At 46.2% G+C, this 23,469-nt stretch overlaps 1 protein-coding gene across 1 annotated transcript in view; it reads left to right on the top strand.

The window, feature by feature from the left end:
* The first annotated feature begins 345 nt into the window (after positions 1-345).
* The window catches only part of mfap3l (microfibril associated protein 3 like), a 36,223-nt gene continuing 13,099 nt past the window's right edge, over positions 346-23,469 (top strand). The window contains exons 1-2 of the mRNA XM_078215126.1: positions 346-713; positions 3,101-3,505. Of these exons, the coding sequence (XP_078071252.1) occupies positions 3,241-3,505 (265 nt within the window). The 5' untranslated portion in view covers positions 346-713; positions 3,101-3,240. The remainder of the gene's footprint in view (positions 714-3,100; positions 3,506-23,469) is intronic.

Raw genomic sequence — 23,469 nt, 5'->3', positions numbered from 1 at the left:
TTGGCTGTAAAGTGCTTTGGGAGGCACCATCTAAATGCAAATTCTTTATTCCGAATCATGAATTGAGGGAGTCCCTGGTGGGAAGAAGTTGCCAACTTTCACAAGCCAGGCCACCTTGGATGGCTCTTCTTTGTTACACAGCTTCCCGGGCGAGGAGAGGGAGGAGAGAAGGGAGAAAGGGGGTGGGGCGCGGTATGCGCAGTTGTTCATTCAGATTGCGGGGTCGGGTCGGGGCGGGCGTTTGCGCGTGCGGCGGGCGGGTATGGAACATTCAGGCTGCGGGGCGGGCCTCTGCCGCTGCGGCCGGGTGGTTGGGCGATGATGCGGTTATGCAGCGTCCCGGGCGGCCGGGCTGACTGTGCCGTCAGTGTGAGCGGAGGCAGCAGTAGCAAGCAGCAGCAGCCTTGTCCAGCACTTTAAACCCCCTTAGCCCCAGTGCCAGCTCCACTGCACACACACACACAAACACACACAGACTGCTCAATGCAAAACACAAAGCAACAAGTTTCAACACAGCCAGACCAGAGAGGGAGGCAGGAAAGCAGAGATATAATCTCAGAAGAATGTTTTATTTGACAAATGCATGGGGAGGATTGCAGACTTGAGAGGCTGGAAGGGGAGGCTGCTGCCATTCCGAAGCTCAGTGTCTGAGGAGAAGGAGGACAAAGTACTGCCTGCCTGCCTGCTGCTGTAAAAGGACAAGAGATCAGCTGGTGAGTACAACACTACCTGCATCCCATTATACATACACGCAGGGGAGCTGAACACCTCCACCATACTTCATACCCCTGCAGTGTTACCTTATTCTTCATGCTGCATACCTGAATAGTCTACATGAATGTCATAATTTACATCCCTGGTATACCTCTCAATAGATGTTTCCCTTTGACCTGATAACACATTCCATCACCTCTAATCACATCGTCATGTTTTGTGCATGCATTAATCTGTTTGTCGTATGTGCCTTGTGAAACTTGGATATGCCGTACGTAACCTGCCAGCCCAGAACAGGATGGGGTTGAATGGCTGCTCTGTTGGCTGCCGCAGATACAATAGGCTGACTGACCTCCTGAAGGCTGTAGATTTCAGTGGCACAGTGGTTAGCACTGCTGCCACACGGCGCCAGGGACCCGGGTTTAATTCCAGCCTTGGGTCACTGTGTGTGTGGAGTCTGCACGTTCTCCCCGTGTCTGTGTGGGTTTCCTCCGGGTGCTCCGGCTTCCTCCCACAGTCCAAAAGACGTGCTGGTTAGGTGCATTGGCCGTGCTAAATTCTCCCTCAGTGTAACCTGAACAGGCGCCGGAGTGTGGCGACTAGGGCAATTTCACAGTAACTTCATTGCGGTGTTAATGTAAGCCTACTTGTGACACTAATAAATAAAGTTGATTTTCAATGTTTTTTTATAGATGCCTCTCCGATGTAGCCAATATCTAGCATATATTATTGATATATTTTATTTTTCAGTTTATTATGTAGCACTGACACAGCCAATATTTTTGATTTCTGGAGAGCTGTATAGCATGTGTTTCCTGTCTTTTATATTTATCTTGGTGTTTTGTTTATGAGGGGGAGTTTCATGAAATCAAAGTGGCCTTTTTGTTTGTAATACGTCTGAAGACCTTTCATTCGCTGCCTTTGGAGGGAAGCCTACACATTCTGTGGAAGGCAATCAGATTTGGCTTGAACATGTCCCAGTTCCAAACCTGAATAGGAACTTTATATATCATTGGAATTATGTAGTACAGAAAGGAGACCACTCAGCCTTTGAAGAGCAGTAGAGTTAATCCCACTCTCCTGCTCTTTCCCCACATCCCTGCAATTTTTTTCATCCAGAGTATTTGTCGAATTCACTTATAAAAGCTGCTATTATATGGGCGGCATTATTATGGGCGGCCCGGTGGCACAGTGGTTAGCACTGCTGCCTCACAACGCCAGGGACCCGGGTTCGATTCCCGGCTTGGGTTCACTGTCTGCGTGGAGTTTGCACATTCTCCCCGTGTCTGCGTGGGTTTGCTCTAGTTTCCTCCCACAGTCCAAAGATGTGTGGGTTAGGTTGATTGGCAATGCTAAATTGACCCTAGTGTCAGGGGATTAGTAGGGTAAATATGAGGGGTTACGGGAATAAGGCCGAGGTACGATTGTGGTCGGTGCAGACTCGATGGGCCGAATGGCCTCCTTCTGCACTGTATAGATTCTATATTGCTCCATGCATTTGCATTGCAATCGCTAATCTATTGTTGCGTAAAAATGGGTTTTCTTTATGTAGCCTCTGGCTGTTTTGCTAATCATCTTAAAACTGTGCCCACTGATTATCTCTGCACCTCACCCACTGGAAACAGTTTCTCTTTATTTATTCTATTTGTGCCATTCATTATTTGAAACACCTTTGTCTAATCTCTCTTTAGTTGCTTCTGCTTTAAGGAGAATAACCCCCAGTTTCTCCAGCCTGTCTATGTACCTATAATCCCTCATCCCCAGAGTGATTCTGTAAATCCCATCTGCAAATTCTCCAAACCCTCCATGTCCTTCCTTGGATATGGTGCCTGGAATTGGAGACAGTTCTCTAGCTCGGGTCATGTTTCTGTTTTGTATAGGCTCAGTATCACTTCCTGCCTTTTGTATTCCATGCGTCTATTTATAAAGACCAAAACCTGTGCAGGCTTTATTATTGTGAGCGGCACGGTGGCACAGTGGTTAGCACTGCTGCCTCAAAGCGCCAGGGACCCAGGTTCAATTCCCGGCCTCAGGTCACTGTCTGTGTGGAGTCTGCACGTTCTCCCCGTGTCTGCGTGGGTTTCCTCCAGGTGCCCCGGTTCCTCCCACAATCCAAAGACGTGTGGGTTAGGTTGATTGGCCATGCTAAATTGACCCTAGTGTCAGGGGATTAATAGGGTAAATATGTAGGGTTATGGGGATAGGGCCTGGGTGGGATTGTGATCGGCGCAGACTCGATGGGCCGAATGGCCTCCTTCTGCACTGTAGGGTTTCTATGATTTATGAACTGCTCTGTTAACCTGTTCTGCCACTTTTAAAGATTAGTATGCAGCGCATCTCTCTGTTCTTGTCCCCCTCTTTAAAATATGTTTGTTTTAATTTCTAGGTTGCTTCGACTTGAATGTGGTTCATTTTACAACTTGCAAGCTGCAGCCAATTACCAGACTCTTAATATGGGGAGGAGGAATGGCCAGCACACGTGTGTTTTAATGACGGGGAGGTCAAAGTGAACATTGTTGCAGGAAGATGTTTGCGTCGATCAGCCTGAGCTGCAGCTTTCTCCTGCTGGCTGCCAGTGGTTTAACGTATGCCCTTGCCCAGGATATAAATAGCAGCGCTGTAAATGCCACGGAGCAGATGCCTGGATGGGTGCCTTTCATCACCTCCCGACTGGATCACATCATCGTGAAGGAGGGGGTCAGCGTGACGATGGACTGCAACGTGAGCGGCAACCCCGTGCCGCGGATCCAGTGGTACAACTCCAATGGCCGCCAGCTGCACCAGGAAAGTGGTGAGTTAGAATCCGACCGCCCGCCGCGCTCCCAACTCTCTTACCCTACCCACCCCCGCTGGATGGCACAGTGGTTAGCACTGCTGCCTCACAGCGCCAGGGACCTGGGTTCGATTCCCGGCTTGGGTCACTGTTTGCACATTCTCCCCGTGTCTGCGTGGGTTTCCTCCATGTGCTCCGGTTTCCTTCCACGGTCCAAAAGATGTGCTGGTTAGATGCATTGGCCATACTAAATTCTCCTTCAGTGTACCTGAACAGGCGCCGGACTGTGGCGACTAGGGGGTTTTCACAGTAACTTCATTGCAGTGTTAATGTAAGCCTACTTGTGACACTAATAAGAAAACTTAAAAACACTCAGGTGAAATAATATTCAAAAAACTGGGGCGGGAAGGCTGGGGGCTGGGGGTGGGGGTGGGGGCGGGGGCGCTGAGGATGGGCGAGGGGTGGAGGGGGGAATGGGGGGTGGTGAAGGTTGTCAGTCGACACCTGAGCCACTGCAGTCCTTGTGACAGCACCCACAGTGCTGTCAGGGAAGGAGTTCCAGGATTTTGCCCCACTCAGTGGCCGTGAAAGATATATTTCCAAGTCAGGATGATGTTTGACTTGGAGGATGGCAATAATAATCACCAGAAGTAAAGCTCAGATATTCAAAGAGGGCTAAAAGTGTGTTTGTAAGATAACCTGAGCTAATTTATCATTGAATGGTACAGCAGATAAACTGTAGAACAATTGAAATATTACAGTGTAGAGAGAGAGGCCATTCAGCCCATCGTGCCTGTGCCAGGTGTCTAGCCCACTGTGCCTATATTGTCCCTTTTATAACCAATTCATTCCACTCTCCCTGGCCTTTCCCATGGCCCTGTAATTGGTTCCTTTTCAACTACCTTCCTTGAAAGTACCTAAATTTTAAGTTTATTTATTAGTGTCACAAGTAGGCTTACATTAACACTGCAATTAAGTTACTGTGAAAATCCCCTAGTCACCACACTCTGGCACCTGTTTGGGTACACTGAGGGAGAATTTAGCATGCACCCTATCCAGCACATTTTTCGGACTGTGGGAGGAAACCGGAGCACCCGGAGGAAACCTACACAGACACGGGGAGAATGTGCAAACTCCAGACAGACAGTGACTCAACCAGGAATTGAACCCAGGTCCCTGGCGCTGTGAGGCAGCAGTGCTAACTACCGTGCCACCCTGTCGCCCTTGCTTACGATCTGTTTAAGTTAAGACAGTACGTTCCAAAGCATAACTATTCAGTGCATTTAAAAAAAATACATTTTCTCCCTTGTTCTTTTGTCAATTATTTTAAATCTAGTTACTGACCCTCCTGTCATTGGAAGTATAGAGCCAGGAAGAAACGATCTAAGCACCTTATCATGCTGGATGCCTGTATTGAATCTTTTCTTAACCTTTTTTGCTCTATAGTGCATGGTAAGTAATCATTAAAATATGGAAGCATTAATATTAATAGCTTCTCTCAGCAATTAATCTCTGGTTGAACTCTGCATCTTTTCCTAGATCTACCTGAACAGTTGTAAAGCTGCTCATAAGTACAGCTCTATGGCTCAGGTGTTTTAACGGGCTAATGGATTTCTGGACCAATAATACATAATGAGGCTGGGTTGAGTTGTCCATTAGATTACTGAAACACCTGATCCCCAGGGAAAACATTGTTTGATTGATGGCTCTCTGATCTATGTTGTCAATTTCACAATGTTTATTTACATAAGGTAAGAGGTTTCAACTGCTTGCATTTTCAGCTAGTGACAATTTAAAGGATCAGGGTGATTTACACTTCTGTTGTCGTAAAAATTCACCCTTTTTTAAGAACGTGTAAAGTTATCAATGGATGGCTTTTTACAAGTTTTTTTTACGCACCTATTGTCACTCTAGGGTGAATTGCTTCTGTATCATACATTGTGGATGAATGGGCATGTAGGTGCCATTGGTTGGTATGGGGACATGAGAGGGGTTGTTTGGGGGGGCATACCTTGGCATGGGAGCAATGAGGGGGTGGCATGAAGAGAATCTTTTGAACTTGCCTTTCAGAAGGTTCCTTCATGTAGTCTGTGCTTCATGACGCCTCTGAGATGCCGTAAACCACATTGCTTTGGAAAGTTGACCCGGCTCCCTGAAAGCAGTGGAGGACAAGGACCTGCCAAGCCTATGCCGGAGTTGGCATGGTCGTGTTTGTAAGGTGGGGGCTTGCGCCCCAAACTAGCCCGTGCCCTTAAAAAGCGCTCCTGAAAATCGGAAACCCCGGGAATGGGGTCCGGACTTCTGGAATTTGTTCCTGTCTGCCATTCTTAAAGGGTTCCCGAGTCATCTTGAATCGGCGAAAAGCCAGCACAAAATGCATGTGGCTAATAACTTGTAAATTAACAGGACTGCCTGAATTGTTGAGGGCTCTGCAACATGTTGCTGCCACACTGTGTCCTTGTAATTGTGTGTGCACATGTTTAATGTATGAATGCATTGCAGAAGAAGGCCAGTTTGCCCCAACTGCCTCTCTGGGCTTCTTGAAAGGGCTGCTCCCCTGTTCTGTCCCATCATCTTGGTTCATGTTTTTCCTCGGAAATATCTATCTAGTTCCTTTTTGAAAGTTATTATTGAAGCAGTTTTTAACCAGCCTTTCAGGCTGTGCAATCCCGATTGTAACAACTCACTGCTTTTGAAAGATTCCCCTCATCTCCCTCGGGTCCTTTTGCTAATCGTCATAGACTGGTGTCCAATGGGTGACCGACCAAAGATTTCCTGTCTGCAGCTCAAGTCCATGACTGTCCCTTATCATCCTCGCCTCTCTAAATGCCTGTAGATTTTGTCTGAGAGACAGGATCATAGAAATCATAGAAACCCTACAGTACAGAAAGAGGCCATTCGGCCCATCGAGTCTGCACCGACCACAATCCCACCCAGGCCCTACCCCTACATCCCTACATATTTACCCACTAATCCCTCTAACCTACGCATCTCAGGACACTAAGGGCAATTTTTAGCATGGCCAATCAACCTAATCCGCACATCTTTGGACTGTGAGAGGAAACCGGAGCACCCAGAAGAAACCCACGCAGACACAAGGAGAATGTGCAAACTCCACACAGACAGTGACCCAAGCCGGGAATCGAACCCAGGTCCCTGGAGCTGTGAAGCAACAGTGCTAACCAGTGTGCTACCGTGCCGCCTACAGGCATTTAAAGAGGCAAGGACTGATTAGGAACAGTCAGCATGGCTTTCTGAGTGGAAAATCACATCTCACAAATTTGATTGAGTTTCTTGAAGGGGTAACCAAGAAGGTAGGTGAGGGCAGTGCAGTTGACATTATCTACATGGACTTTAGGAAGACCTTTGACAGGGTGCCGCATGGTAGGTTGTTGCATAAGGTTAAATCTCTCGGGATCCAGGGTGAGGTAGCCAATTGGATACAAAATTGGCTTGACAACAGAAGACAGAGAGTGGTTGTAGAGGGTTGTTTTTCAAACTGGAGGTCTGTGACCAGTGGTGTGTCTCAGGGATCGGTGCCTGGGTCCACTCTTATTTGTCATTTATATTAAAGGTTTGGATGAGAATTTAGGAGGCATGATTAGTAAGTTTGAGGATGACACCAAGATTGGTGGCATAGTGGACAGTGAAGAAGGCTATCGAGGATTTCAATGGGATCTTGATCAATTGAGTCAGTGGGCTGATGAGTGGCAGATGGAGTTTAATTTAGATAAATGTGAGGTGATGCATTTAGGTAGATCAAACGAGGGCAGGATTTACTTAGTTAATGGTAGGGCATTGGGGAGAGTTATAGAACAAAGAGATCGAGGCATACAGGTTCATAGCTCCTTGAAAGTGGAGTCACAGGTGGACAGGGTGGTGAAGAAGGCATCTGGCATGCTTGGTTTCATTGGTCAGGATATTGAATACAGAAGTTGGGACATCTTGCTGAAGTTGTACAAGATATTGGTAAGGCCATATTTGGAATACTGTTACAGTTCAGGTCACCTATTATAGAAAGGATATTATTAAACTAGAAAGAGTGCAGAAAAGATTTCCTAGGATGCTACCGGGACTTGATGGTTTGAGTTATAAGGAGAGGCTGAATAGATTGGGACTTTTTTCCCTGGAGCGTAGGAGATTTAGGGTTATAAAAATTATAAAATCATTATAAAATAATCAAGGGTACAAATCAGGTAGATAGTCAACATCTTCTCCCAAAGGTAGGGGAGTCTAAAACTAGAGGGCATTGGTTTAAGGTGAGAGGGGAGAGATACAAAAGTGTCCAGAGGAGCAATTTTTTTCACACAGAGGGTGGTGAGTGTCTGGAACAAGCTGCCAGAGGTAGTAGTAGAGGTGGGTACAATTTTGTCTTTTTAAAAAGCATTTAGACAGTTACTTGAGTAAGATTAGTATAGAGGGATATGGACCAAACACGGGCAATATGGACCAGCTTAATGGTAAAAACTGGGCAGCATGGACAAGTTGGGCCAAAGGGCCTGTTTCCATGTTTCCTCTATGACTCTCTGACTGTCAAGGTCAAACTGAATAGCATTAAGAACAAAGAACAGTACAGCACAGGAAACAGGCCCTTCGGCCCTCCAAGCCTGTGCCGCTCATTGGTCCAACTAGACCATTCGTTTGTATCCCTCCAGTCCCAGACTGCTCATGTGACTATCCAGGTAAGTCTTAAATGATGCCAGCGTGTCTGCCTCCGCCACCCTACTTGGCAGCACATTCCAGACCCCCATCACTCTGTGTAAAAAAAACGTCCCTCGGATATCTGAGTTATACCTCGCCCCTCTCACCTTGAGCCCGTGACCCCTTGTGATCGTCACCTCCGACCTGGGAAAAAGCTTCCCACTGTTCACCCTATCTATACCCTTCATAATTTTGTACACTTCTATTAGGTCTCCCCTCATTCTCCGTCTTTCCAGGGAGAACAAGCCCAGTTTACCCAATCTCTCCTCATAGCTAAGACCCTCCATACCAGGCAACATCCTGGTAAACCTTCTCTGCACTTTCTCTAAAGCCTCCACGTCTCCTGGTAGTGCGGCGACCAGAACTGGATGCAGTACTCCAAATGTGGCCTAACCAGCGTTCTATACAGCTGCAACATCGGACTCCAGCTTTTATACTCTGTACCCCGTCCTATAAAGGCAAGCATACCATATGGCTTCTTCACCACCTTCTCCACCTGTGCTGCCACCTTCAAGGATTTGTGGACTTGCACACCTAGGTCCCTCTGTGTTTCTATACTCTTGATGACTCTGCCATTTATTGTACAACTCCCCCCTACATTAGTTCTTCCAAAATGCATCACTTCGCATTTATCTGGATTAAATTCCATCTGCCATTTCTCCGCCTAATTTTCCAGCCTATCTATATCCTGCTGTATTGTCCGACAATGTTCATCGCTATCCGCAAGTCCAGATATCTTCGTGTCATCCGCAAACTTGCTGATAACACCAGTTACACCTTCTTCCAAATCATTTATATATATCACAAATAGCAGAGGTCCCAGTACAGAGCCCTGCGGAACACCACTGGTCATGATGTGGAGATGCCGGCGTTGGACTGGGGTAAACACAGTAAGGAGTCTAACAACACCAGGTTAAAGTCCAACAGGTTTATTTGGTAGCAAACGCCACCAAATTTGCTACCAAATAAACCTGTTGGACTTTAACCTGGTGCTGTTAGACTGCTTACTGTGAACACCACTGGTCACAGACCTCCAGCCGGAAAAAGACCCTTCGACTGTTACCCTCTGTCCAACCATTATTCATGTAAATTGAGTTTGTGTCTTTATAAGTTCTGTTTGTGAACAGAATTCCCACTCACCTGAAGAAGGGGCTCAGAGCCTCGAAAGCTTGTGTGGCTTTTGCTACCAAATAAATCTGTTGGACTTTAACCTGGTGTTGTTAAACTTCTTACTGTGTTTACCCCAGTCCAATGCCGGCATCTCCACATCCTGTGGCCAAGCCAGTTTTCTACCCATCTAGCCACCTCTCCTTGTATCCCATGAGCCTTCTTAACCAACCTGCCATGAGGGACTTTGTCAAATGCATTAAAGGGCAGATTAAACTGTTAGACCTTGAGGGTGAAAGCAGAAGGGGGTGTGTTGCATAGAAACAGATGCAGGAGTAGACCATTCGGCCCTTCGAGCCTTGTCCGCCATTCATTTTGATCATGGCTGATCATCGAATTCAATATCCTGATCCTGCCTTCGGCCCATATCCCTTGTCCCATTAGCCCTAAGAGTTGTATCAAATTTGTTCTTGGAAGCAGACAACGTTTTGGTTGTTGGGTTCTTGAGAGCATCATCGAGATAGGGATGGGTAGAAGGCAATGGAGGCTTTTAAAATATGAGGAAGAGAATGTTAACATTGAGGGATTACAGGACTGGAAGCCAATGCGTCACGGTGGCACAGTGGTTAACACTGCTGCCTCTCAATGTCAGGGACCCGCCTTCGATTCCCAGCTTGGGTCACTGTTTGTGCGGAGTCTGCACGTTCTCCCCGTGTCTGCGTGGGTTTCCTCCGGGTGCTCCGGTTTCCTCCCACAGCCCGAGAGATGTGCTGGTTAGGTGCATCGGCCATGCTAAATTCTCCCTCAGGATACCCGAACAGGCGCTGGAGTGTGGCAACTCGGGGGTTTTCACAGTAACTTCGTTGCAGTGTTAATGTAAGCCTACTTGTGACACTAATAAATAAATGCAGTTCAGACGTAGTGGGTGAATGGAATTTGGTACAAGTTAGGAAACTGGATGTCAGAGCTTTAGATAAGCTGAAGTTATATAATTGAATTTGAAAATTCATCACAAAGGATGCAAGTTGTTAGTGCAGTTAAAGAAAATAACTTCCAAATGATAGCAATCTGGACAAAGAAACATTGTAAAATTGCAAATAAAATGCAGTTCCATATCTTTTGAAGGATGAAATACTTTCATTAATGCAGTTCCTGATCATCTTGTCTAAATAGAAGGGTGCAGGAGAGAAGATAAATCCTGGGGGGATTGGGAGAGTGGTGAATATGATTATAATGGATAAAAGGAACACTTTGGATAAGTTAGTGAGTCCAAAGCAAGAGTAAGCGCTAGGGTTCCGATCGGACATATGTTCAAGTCCTGAGTCCAGGGCGGCACGGTGGCACAGTGGTTAGCACTGCTGCCTCACAGCATCAGGTTACAACCTTGAAACACCGTCTGTGTGGAGTTTGCACATTCTCCCCGTGTCTGCATGGGTTTCCTCCGGGTGCTCCAGTTTCCTCCCACAATCCAAAGATGTGTGGGTTAGGTTGATTGGCTATGCTAAATTGCCCCTTAGTTTCAGGGGGATTAGGACGGTAAATATGTGGGATTACGGGGATAGGACCTGGTTGGGACTGTTGTCGATGCCGGCTCGATGGGCCAAATGGCCTCCTTCTGCACTGTAGGATTCTATGAGTGAGGGAATATATCTCTGAGGCCCCTTTTGTATCAAGATGTTATTGGGTGTGGCAGAGAACTAAAGAGTGTTCAGTATAATATCCATTTTTTTACATGGAAGTCAGTGACGATTTTGGAAATCAAAGACCAGTTCATTTAACATCGGTGTAGGTAAGTCTCATATTTGCTAATTAAGGCTTTACTGGTCGTGGCACAGATTACAAAAGCAGGAAAGTCATGTTGGAGTTGTATAGAAATTTGGTGAAGCCACAGAGTACTGTGTGCAGTTCTGGTCACCACATAATATGAAGGATGTGATTGCACTGGAGGGGGTGCAGAGGAGATTCACCGGGATGCTGCCTGGAATGGAGCATTTAAGTTATGAAGAGAGGTTGGGTAGGCTAGGATTGTTTTCGTTGGAGCAGAGAAGACTGAGGGACGACCTGATTGAGGTGTACAAGATTGAGAGACGTGGATAGGGAGCAGCTGTTCCGCTTAGTTGAAGGGTCAGTCACGAGGGGACAAAGGTTCAAGGTGAGGGGCAGGAGATTCAGGGGAGATGTGAGGAAAACGTTTTTACCCAGAGGGTGGTGACGGTCTGGAATGTGCTGCCTGGGAGGGTATCTTTAATGGTATCTTTTGAAAGATGCCATTAAACCAGTTTCTGTAGCCTTTTCAGGCAATCCATTCCAGATCACAACACCCTGCTGCATAAAAAAAAAGATTCTACTCCCCGCCTTTCTGGCTCTTTAACTAATTACCTGAAATCTATGTTCTCTTGTTATTGGCTTTCCTGTCAGTATGAACAATTTCTCCTTATTCGTTCTATCAAAAGCCTTAATGGTTTTGAACACATTAGATGTTGGGCAATTTTATGGTCAATATTGTAAATAAAGACTTTGAGCCTTATAGAGAGGGCAAAATAGAAATAAGATGGTGCTGCGGGAATGAGGAATTACAAATATGAAGAAAAACTTAAACATTTGCTTTTTTATTATTAGAATGATGGGGACTAAAGGATAACGGGTAATGTTGTTTAAAATTCTGCAGGAATGGGACAAGTTAGATCGAAGCACACATGTTCCCAGTAGTCGATGGGTCTAAAATGAAGGTACATAGAGTCGTAGAGGTTTACAGCATGGAAACAGGCACTTCGGCCCAACTTGTCTATGCTGCCCTTTTTTAAAAAAAACCCTAAGCTAATCCCAATTGCCCGCATTTGGCCCATATCCCTCTATACCCATCGTACCCATGTAACTAACTAAATGCTTTTTAAAAGACAAAATTGTACCCGCCTTTACTACTACCTCTGGCAGCTTGTTCCAGCCACTAACCACCCTCTGTGTGAAAAAATTGCCCCCTGGACACTTTTGTATCTCTCCCCTCTCACCTTAAACCTCTAGTTTTAGACTCCCCTACCTTTGGGAAAAGATATTGATTATCTAGCTGATCTGTGCCCTTCATTATTTTATAGACCTCTATAAGATCACCCCTCGGCCTCCTAAGCTCCAGAGAAAAAAAGTCCCAGTCTATCCAGCCTCTCCTTATAACTCAATCCACCAAGTCCCGGTAGCATCCTAGTAAATCTTTTCTGCACTCTTTCTAGTTTAAGAACATCCTTTCTATAATAGGGTGACCAGATTTGCACATAGTATTCCAAGTGTGGCCTCACCAATGTCCTTTTCAGCTTCAACAAGACATTCCAACTCCTGTAATCAATGTTCTGACCGATGAAATCAAGCATGACGAATGACTTCTTCACCACTCTGTCCACCTGTGACTCCACTTTCAAGGAGCTATGAACATGTACCCCTAGATCTCTTTGTTCTGTAACTCTCCCCAACGCCCTACCATTAACTGAGTAAGTCCTGCCCTGGTTCAATCTACCAAAATGCATCACCTCGCATTTGTCTAAATTAAACTTCATCTGCCATTTGTCAGCCCAACTGGCCCAATTGATCAAGATCCCGTTGCAATTGGAGATAACTTTCTTCACTGTCCACTAAAATTTCTTCACTGTCCTACATAAATAAAAGATTAAACGTAACAGATTTAACACAGGAGCGCAGGGGATAAATTTCTTCAGGGGGAGAGTTGTGAGGTTATCAAATTCAATTTTAGGGTCAGTAGTTACCAACAATCAAGATTAGATTAGTTGAAAGGAAGGAGGTGGAATGGTGATGGCCCAGTGGTATTATTGCTAGACTATTCATCAAGAAACTCAGCTAATGTTCTGGGGATCCGGGTTCGAATTTGAATTCAATAAAAAATATATTAGCCTGGGTGTCTGGTTTACTAGCCCAGTGTCATTATCACTATTAAACAGCGATATTCCATTTGCCTTCCTATTCACTTGTTGTGTCCTATGAACCTACTTTGCATTAAGGTAATCTTTCTCTACACCCTAGCTATGACTGTAACACTACATCTGCTCTCTTGTTTCCTTCTCTATGAATGGTATGCTCTATCTGTATAGTGCGCAAGAAACAATACTTTTTACTGTATACTAATACATGTGACAATAAATCAAATCAAAGTCTTGGTAGGGTCCTGGACCAGAACCCCAAGTTATATGGGCAGCACAGTGGTAGGGGTGGCACAGTGGTTAGCACTGCTGCCTCACAGTACCAGGGACCCGGGTTCGAATCCCAGCTTGGGTCACTGGCTGTATGGAGTTTGCACATTCTCCCCATGTCTGCGTGGGTTTCCTCGGGTGCTCCAGTTTCCTCCCACAGTCCAAAGATGTGAATGTTAGGTGGATTGGCCATGCTACGTCTCCCTCAGTGTACCCAAACAGGTGCCGGAGTGTGGCGACTAGGTGATTTTCACAGTAAGTTCATTGCAGTGTGAATGTAAGCCTACTTGTGACACGAATAAATAAAAACTTTAAACTTTAGGTCCAGTTCTTAAATTTAGTCCCAGCTGCTTATATTCCCTCCGCAGTCTTTCCTAGTTCTACCTACGTCGTTGGTACCTACATGAGTCACAACCATTATTATGTTTAGTTACGGTCCCTTCTGATAATACTGGATACGTCAGATCTTAGGGTCAAACCTGGCTTGATGGATCCTAATTTGGTTTTACAGTGCTAACTTTTCTTACAGTGCAGAATGAGGCCATTTGGCTCATCGAGTTTGCAAGGACCACAATCCCACCCAGGCCCTATCCCCATAACCCCATGTATTTACACTGCTAGTCCTCCTGACACGAAGGGACAATTTACATCTTTGTTTAGATAAGGAGACCAAAATTGCACGTAATTCTCCTGGTGTGACCTCACCAAGGCCCTGTATAATTGCAAGCAAGACATCCCTGCTCCTGTACTCGAATCTTCGTGCTATGTTGGTCAACATACCATTTGCCTGTTTTGCTGCCTGCTGCACCTGCATGCTTACCTTCAGCGATTGGTGTACAAGGACACCCAGGTCTGGTTGCACATTCCCCTGTTCTGATTTATGATGTGGAGATGCCGGCGTTGGATTGGGGTAAACACAGTAAGATGTTTAACAACACCAGGTTAAAGTCCAACAGGTTTATTTGGTAGCAAAAGCCACAAGCTTTCGGAGCGCTGCTCCTTCATCAGATGAATGGGAATTCTGTTCACAAACATAGAACATAGAACATAGAACAGTACAGCACAGAACAGGCCCTTCGGCCCACGATGTTGTGCCGAGCTTTATCTGAAACCAAGATCAAGCTATCCCACTCCCTATCATCCTGGTGTGCTCCATGTGCCTATCCAATAACCGCTTAAATGTTTCTAAAGTGTCTGACTCCACAAACAGGGCATATAAAGACACAAACTCAATTTACAGAATAATGGTTGGAATGCGAATACTTACAGCTAATCAAGTCTTAAAGGTACAAACAATGTGAGTGGAGAGAGCACCAAGACAGCTCAAAGAGATTCGGCCTCTGATATTTGGATAAGCATTCTCCAAGGCGGCCTTCACGACACACGATGGTGCAGAGTCGCTGAGCAGAGACTGATAGCCAAGTTCCGCACACATGAGGACGGCCTCAACTGGGATATTGGGTTCATGTCACACTATCTGTAATCCCCACAGCTTGCCTGGACTTGCAGAATTTCACTGGCTGTCCTGTCTGGAGACAATACACATCTCTTTGACCTGTCTTGGTGCTCTCTCCACTCACATTGTTTGTATCTTTAAGACTTGATTAGTTGTAAGTATTCGCATTCCAACCATTATTCTGTAAATTGAGTTTGTGTCTTTATATGCCCTGTTTGTGAACAGAATTCCCACTCGCCCTGAGGAAGGGGCTTAAGGCTCCGAAAGCTTGTGGCTTTTGCTACCAAATAAACCTGTTGGACTTTAACCTGGTGTTGTTAAACTTCTTACTGATTTATGACCGCTTAGATAGTAATCTGCCTTCCCGTTTTTGCTTCCAAAGTGGATAACCTCCCATTTAACCAAATTATACTGCATCTGCCAATCATGTGCCCACTCACTCAACTTATCCAAATCACACTGAAGGATCTCTGCTCGCCCTCCCACCCAGCTTTGTGTCATCTGCAAATCGGACGCCTGTGGCCAGGCAACAGCGCACTTTCTTCTACTTTGTGCCCCTTCCCCCCAATATCACTAACCTACTCCTTTATAACCCATCTCCTCACCATGGGATTGTGGCTCGAGTGTGTCTCTCATCTTCCCTGTTGAGCCAGAGGGGGAATGAGTATATCGTGTCTCTCAGTTTCCCTGTTGTTCAAATGTAATCCAAAACCTTAACCAATGTTTTGTCTTCACAAGGTAAGTGATTTGATTTTGATTTAATTTTTGTCACGTGTATTAGTATATAGTGAAAAGTATTGTTTAGTGGTCAGCACTGCTGCCTCAGAGCACCAGAGTCCTGGGTTCGATTCCCGGCTTAGGAGTGGAGTTTGCACGTTCTCCCCGTGTCTGCGTGGGTTTCCTCTGGGTGCTCCGGTTTCCTCCCACAGTCTGAAAGACATGCTGGTTAGGGTGCATTGACCCGAACAGGTGCCGAAGTGTGGCGACTAGGGCAATTTCACAGTAACTTCATTGCAGTGTTAATGTAAGCCTTACTTGTGACTAATAAATAAACTTCAACTTTAAACTTTTTTCTTGCATGCTATACAAACAAAGCATACCGTTCATAGAGAAGGAAATGAGAGAGTGCAGAATGTAGTGTTTCAGTCATAACTAGGGTGCAGAGAAAGATCACCTTAATATAAGGTAGGTCCATTCAAAAGTCTGATATCAGGGGAAGAAGCTGTTCTTGAGTCGGTTGGTACGCGACCTCAGACTTTTGTATCTTTTTCCCCGACAGAAGAAGGTGGAAGAGAGAATGTCCGGTGTGTATGGAGTCCTTAATTATGCTGGCTGCTATTCCGAGGCAGCAGGAAGTGTAGACAGAGTCAATGGGTGGGAGGCTGGTTTGCGTAATGGATTGGGCTACATTCACGACCCTTTATAGTTTTTTGCGGTCTTGGACAGAGCAGGAGCCATACCAAGCTGTGATACAACCAGAAAGAATGCTTTCTATGGTGCATCTGAAAAAGTTGGTGAGTGTCGTAGCTGACATGCCAAATTTCCTTCGTCTTCTGAGAAAGTAGAGGCATTGATGGGCTTTCTGAACTATAGTGTCGGCGTGGGGAGAACCAGGACAGGTTGCTGGTGATGTGGACACCTAAAAACTTGAAGCTCTCGACCAGTTCTACCATTTTTACCAGTGGAACTTGTTTTCAAGAGGCAGCTGATAAATATGCCAGTCGAGAGCCAAGGCAGTGTGGTTGCTGGCAATCTGGTGTAAAAACAGAAAATGTGTGCAGCGTAAAAAATAGTTCTGTTTCAGGGTGATAAGCTCCTGGAATAACTGGGAGAAGTTAGAGATCCAACTGCTTCTAAGCAGTGCAGAGCGTGGAGGAACGTGCGGAGAGGAAATAGTATTCAGGGTAAATTGGGAGGATTTAATGACAAAAGGGATGACAGTGTGAAGCAAAAGAGTGTGGTAATGGGACAAGTGCAGGAATGAAAGAATAGATCCAGAGATAATGATTCCATTCACAACTCCTCTCCCCAATCTTCCAGATCTGCTGAAGGATTAGAATCATAGAATCCCTACAGTGCAGAAGGAGGCCATTCAGCCCATCGAGCCTGCACTGACTCTCCGACAGAGCATCTTTCCCAGGCCCACCCCTGCCCTATCCCTGCAACCCCACACATTTACCCCATGAATCTACACATCTGTGGGCACTACGGGACAATTTAGCATGGCCAATCCACCTAACCCGCACATCTTTGGACTGTGGGAGGAAACCGGAGCACCCGGAGGAAACCCACGCAGACACAGGGAGAACGTGCAGACTCTGTACAGACAGTGACCCGAGGCGGGAATCGAACTCGGGTCCCTGGCGCTGTGAGGCAGCAGTGCCATCGTGCTGCCCAAGTGAATTATTGAACCTGAAACGCTGACCCTGTTTCTCTGTCCACAGACACTGCCTGACCTGCTGAGTGTTTCCAACATTTTCCTGTTTCTCTCTTTATGTCAATAGGCATCTGTTTAGCAATTTGCCAATTTTCCATACATTATTGCTCAACAACAGGTGGAGATCTAACATCTGTGGTTGGCTCCTAAACATGTCATGTCGACTTTTGGCTTGAAATAAGTGATTCACAGTGTTTCGTCAAAGCAATTAATTGCATTGCTTCTGAGTTGTTGTAAGGTTACAACAATAGGGTCATGCTTGAGGTATCAGTACGAGATGTGGGAATGATTTAGCAGTTAGCCTCATTCCCCTGCTACTTCCCCATAGCCCTATAAATGTTTCTCTTGGAGATCCAATTTCCATTTGAATGTTCATTGAATCGACCACCTTTTGAGGTAGTGCATTTTGGATCATAACTCCCTGCTTCTAAAAAGGTTATCCTTTTCTCACCCCTGTATAAAGCACTGGTGAGGCCAAAACTGGAGTACTGTGTACAGTTCTGGTCACCATCTGGTCGCCATTCACCTGATGAAGGAGCAGCGCTCCAAAAGCTCGTGATTCCAGATAAACCTGTTTGACTTTAACCTGGTGTTGTGAGACTTCTCACTTGTCCTATCAGAGTTTATAGGTTTCTATGAGATCCCCCTCCTTCTACAGCAGGATATAAATCAGCTGGAGATCTGGGCTGAAAGATGGCAGGTGGAATTTAACCCGGTCAAATGTGAGGTGATGTGATTTGGAAGGTCCACTGCAGAAGTAAAGCTGACGAATGGCAGATGAAGTTTAATTTAGACAAATGCGGGGTGATGCACTTTGGTTGATTGAACCAGGGCAGGACTTACTCAGTTAATGGTAGGGCGTTGGGGAGGGTTACAGAAAAAAGAGACCTAGGGGTACATGTTCATAGCTCCTTGAAAGTGGAGTCACAAGTGGACAGAGTGGTGAAGAAGGCATTCGGCATGCTTGGTTTCATCGGTCAGAACATTGAATACAGGAGTTGGGATGTCTTGTTGAAGTTGTACAAGACATTGGTAGGGCCACACTTGGAATACTGTGTGCAATTCTGGTCACCCTATTATAGAAAGGATATTATTAAACTAGAAAGAGTGCAGAAAAGATTTACTAGGATGCTACCGGGACTTGATGGATTGAGTTGTAAGGAGAGGCTGCATAGACTAGAACTTTTTTCTCTGGAGCGTAGGAGGCTGAGGGGTGATCTTCTAGAGGTCTATAAAATAATGAGAGGCACAGATCAGCTAGATAGCCAATATCTTTTCCCAAAGGTAGGGGAGTCTAAAACTAGAGGGCATAGGTTTAAGGTGAGAGGGGAGAGATACAAAAGTGTCCAGAGGGGCAATGTTTTCACACAGAAGGTGGTGAGTATCTGGAACAAGCTGCCAGAGGTAGTAGTAGAGGCGGGTACAATTTTGTCTTTTACAAAGCATTTAGATAGTTACATGGGTACGATGGGTATAGAGGAAAATGCGGGCAATTGGGATTAGCTAAGGGTTTCTAAAAAAAAAGGGCAGCATGGACAAGTTGGGCTGAAGGACCTGTTTCCATGCTATAAACCTCTGTGACTCTATACAGTAAATGGTTGAGCCCTTCGAAATATTAGCATACAGAGGGATCTAGGTGTGCAGATCTATAGTTTCCTGAAGGTGGCAACTCAGGTGGACAAAGTAGTCAAGAAGATGTATGGCATGCTGGCCTTCATCGGTCGGGGCATTGAGTATGGGAATTGGAAAATCATGTTGCAGCTGTATGAGACTTTGGTTAGGCCGCATTTGGAGTATTGTGTACAATTCTGATCGCCTCGCTACCGGAAGGATCTTGATGCATTGGAAAGGGTGCAGAAGGGAATCACCAGAATGTTGCCTGGTTTGGAGGGTATGGACTATGAAGAAAGGTTGAACAAACTTGGATTGTTTTTATTGGAGCATCGGAGGATGAGGGAGGACCTGATAGAGGTTTACAAGATTGTGACAGGCTTGGATAGAGTGGATAGTCAGAGTCTTTTTCCCCAGGATTGAGGGTTGAAAGTGAGAGGGGGAAAGTTTAAAAGAGATGTAAGAGGCAGGTTTTTCACACAGAGGGTGGTGAATGCCTGGAACGCGCTGCCGGAGGAGGTGGTGGAAGCAGATTCTATAACAACGTTCAAGAGGCATCTGGATAGATACATGAAGAGCCAGGGAACAGAGGGATATGGACCGCGTAGAGGCAAGAAAATATTAGATTAGGTAGGCATCTGTGTCGGCACAGACCTGGTGGGCCGAAGGGCCTGTTCCTGTGCTGTACTGTTCCTGGTTCTTTCATTGCTCTGGAGAGAATGCAGAGGAGGTTTTTCAAGAATGTTGGCAGGGCTGGAAAAGTGTAACTATGAAGAGAGATTGGATAGGTTACGGTTATTTTCTTTGGAAGGGTGACTTGATTGAAGTATACAAAATTATGAGGGGAAGAGATAGAGTGGACAGGATAAAATTGTTTCCCTTGGCAGGAATTCTAGAACCAGAGGATATAGATTTAAGATAAGTGGCAGAAGATGGAGAGGGGACATGAGGAAGAACGTTTTTATGCAGAGGGTGGTGGGTGTCTGGAATTCGCTGCCTGAGTTTGTGGTGCAGACAGAGATCCTAAATTCTTTTTAAGAAAGTACCTGGATCTGCACCTTAAGTGCTGTAAGCTGTAGGGCTATGGGCCGGGTGCAGGAAGGTGGGGATAGAAAGGACACCTGGGTGTCGTCAGGCTAGCATGGACAAGATGGGCTGAATGGCCTCCTTCTGTGCTGGAACTTTTCTATGGTTCTAAGGTTTGTTTGTTAACCAATTATCAGCAGTGACAGTTACTCCCCATCTACCCTCTAATGCCTCATGAATTTGAACACCTCTGTCACATCTCCCCTGAACCTTCAGAGCTCTGAGGAGGTCAGTGCCATCTTCTCTGGTCTCTTCACATAACTGGAGTCCCTCCTCTCTGGTACCATTCCAGTAAATCTCCTCTGCACGCTCTCCCAGGTCCTGCCCTCCTTTTGTTCAGAATTCAACAACATTCCAGCTCGGTTATTACATCAGAGCCAGGGTTTTCTCTACCTTGGAGCTGTCCATTGTAACCCCACCCCTCCCCCCCTTTCCCTAGTGCCTATAGTATATGGGGAGATGGTGACGGGGTGGAGATAGCACTGGACTAGTAGTCCAGAGAATACTCTGGGTTCATATCCCACCATTGCAGCTAGTGGAATTTAAATTCAATTAATCAATCTGGAATTGAAAGAGGGTCTCAGTAATGGTGACCATGAAGCCATTGTCGATTGTTGTAAAAAGCCAATCATTGAATCCCTACAGTGCAGAAGGAGGCCATTCGGCCCATTGGGTCTGTACTGACGACAATCCCACCCAGGCCCTATCCCTGTGTATTTATCCTAGCTAGTCCCCCTGACACTTTGGGGCAATTTAGCATGACCAGTCAACCTACTTGTGACTTGCTAATAAATAAACTTAAACTGCGCCTCCTAGTTCTAGTTTTAAAAATGAGGGGTCACCTAGTTAAGGCAGAGATGAGAAGAGTTATTTGTGTCTTGAATGTTTGGAACTCTGTTCCCAGAGAGTAGTAGAAGCAGAGTGTAATAATACATTTTCACATGCTTCATTTGTGAACAAAAAAAGCATTTATTAATAAGAAAACAGCAGCCTCATGGCTACACCTAGCTTCCTACTTGTCTTCTGCCCAAGAGGGTTCCACTCTTGAGTTCCCATTAGTTCCCCAAGCCAGGTGACCCTTACTCTGCTGTGTTGCCCTTAAAAGGTCAATAAATATTTTCAAGGAAGAGACGGATAAATTCTTGACTAACAAAGGAATCGAAGGTTATTGGAGATTGGCAGCATGTGGAGTTGAGGTTGCACTCAGATCAGCCACGATCTTACTGAATGCTGGAGCCGGCTAAAGGGGCCCACTGGCTATTCCTGCTCCTAATTCAATGCGCCTTAGAGCCAGTTAAACATTGTTAGTCACTGTTGATTGCTGGAAATGCAACAGCCAATTGCAGCAGGAACTAGAGCAAATTCAGAGTGGAGCTAAAGAATGGGCTAAAGTACCCTCTGAATGCGATTGTTAAATTATTTGGAAAAACGGTGGCACAGTGGTTGGCACTGCTGCCTCACAGCCCCACGGGCCCGGGTTCGATTCCGCCTTGAGTGACTGTGTGGAATTTGCACGTTCTCCCCGTGTCTGCGTGGGTTTCCTCCGGGTGCTCCGGTTTCCTCCCACACTCCAAAGATAAGTTTAAGTATAATTATTAGTGTCACAAGTAGGCTTACATTCACACTGCAATGAAGTTACTGTGAAAATCCCCCAGTTGCCACACTCCAGTGCCTGTTCGGGCACACTGAGGGAGAATTTAGCATGGCCAGTGCACCTAACCAGCACATCTTTCAGACTGTGGGAGGAAACCAGAGCACCCGGAGGAAACCCACGCGGACACGAGGAGAATGTACCAACTCCACACAGACAGTGACCCAAGGCTGGAATTGAACCCGTCTCTGGCGCTGTGAGGCTACAATGCTAACCACTGTGCTACCTTGATGTGCAGGTTAGGTGGATTGGCCATGCTCAATTGCCCCTTGGTGTTCCAAGGTGTGTAGGTTAGGGGGATTAGCCATGCTAAATGTTTGGGGTTATGGGATAGGGTGAGGGGGGGATGGGCTTGGGAAAGATGTTCTGTCAGAGAGTTGGTGCAGACTCGATAGGCCAATGGCCTCCTTCTGCACTGTAGGGATTGTATTGTCTTGTGTGTAGCAAAGGTCCACAAGCAATCGTGATAATGACAAAGTAATCTTTGATTTTGGTCGATTTGAGGGATAAATATTGGGCAGAGCTGTGGGGTGCACTCCCCTCCTTTGAAATAATGGGGCGGGATTTTATAGCCTAGTTCATCCCGAAACTGTAAAATCCCGTCCGAGGCCAATGGACCTTCCCATGTTCCACCCCCCGTCTCCTCTGATTCCCGTGGCGGGCAGGGCGGTAGAATTCCAGCCAATGTCTCAGGATCTTTTACATGGTGCTCAGTCTAACCTCTCACGGCTGCACCTGTGACAGTGCGGGGCTCCTTCAGCACTGCACCAGGGGTGCCGGCGTAGACCCTGTGCTCATGTTCTTGGAATGGGATAACCTACTGATGCAGGGTGGAGAGTGCCAGACACTGAGACACAGCTGATCTGAGGTCAAAGAAATTAAAGGGACAATCTAGGTTTCCTCCATCTTCCATTCCCCAAAAAAGATAAACGATAGGTTGATGTTTTGAGCAGGTGAAGGGCTTCCATCTGAAAATAACTTCTCTTTCCCGATGCTGGCGGGTGTGCGTAGATTGCTAATTTTATCACAAAGGACATGGGCTCTGACACAAAACCACAAGAGATGAAACTGCTTGTTAAAGAGGCAAATCAAATTCAAAACATTGAAGCAAATGTATCATTTCAGATGCCCTGACATATTTCAAGGCTGCAGGCTTGATGCATGAGGAAAAATAACTATCATCAAAATGGAACTGTAAATGGGTATGGAGTACATTTAATGACACCATTAAAGTATTGGTGTCAGCTCTCTGCCTCTGAGTCAGAATGTTGTCGATTACGGCTGTGAGCTAACAGGAGAGTTCAAAACCCAGGCTGAGACACCACTGCAGTGCTGAGGGAACGCTGCACTGTTGGCTCTCACACTCTCTCTATTGCTCTCACTCTTGCGCTCTCTCTCTCTCTCGCGCTCTCTCTCTCGCGCTCTCTCTCTCTCTCGGGCTCTCTCTCTCTCGGGCTCTCTCTCTCTCGGGCTCTCTCTCTCTCGGGCTCTCTCTCTCTCGGGCTCTCTCTCCCTCGGGCTCTCTCTCTCTCGCGCTCTCTCTCTCTCGCGCTCTCTCTCTCTCGCTCTCTCTCTCTCGCGCTCTCTCTCTCTCGCGCTCTCTCTCTCGCGCTCTCTCTCTCTCGCGCTCTCTCTCTCTCGCGCTCTCTCTCGCGCTCTCTCTCGCGCTCTCTCTCTCTCGCGCTCTCTCTCTCTCGCGCTCTCTCTCTCGCGCTCTCTCTCTCTCGCGCTCTCTCTCTC

The sequence above is a fragment of the Mustelus asterias genome, chromosome 6, assembly GCF_964213995.1.
Source record: "Mustelus asterias chromosome 6, sMusAst1.hap1.1, whole genome shotgun sequence".
Lineage (NCBI taxonomy): Eukaryota > Metazoa > Chordata > Chondrichthyes > Carcharhiniformes > Triakidae > Mustelus > Mustelus asterias.
Note: the sequence above shows the minus strand (reverse complement) of the source record. Positions and strands in the feature narration are given on the sequence as shown.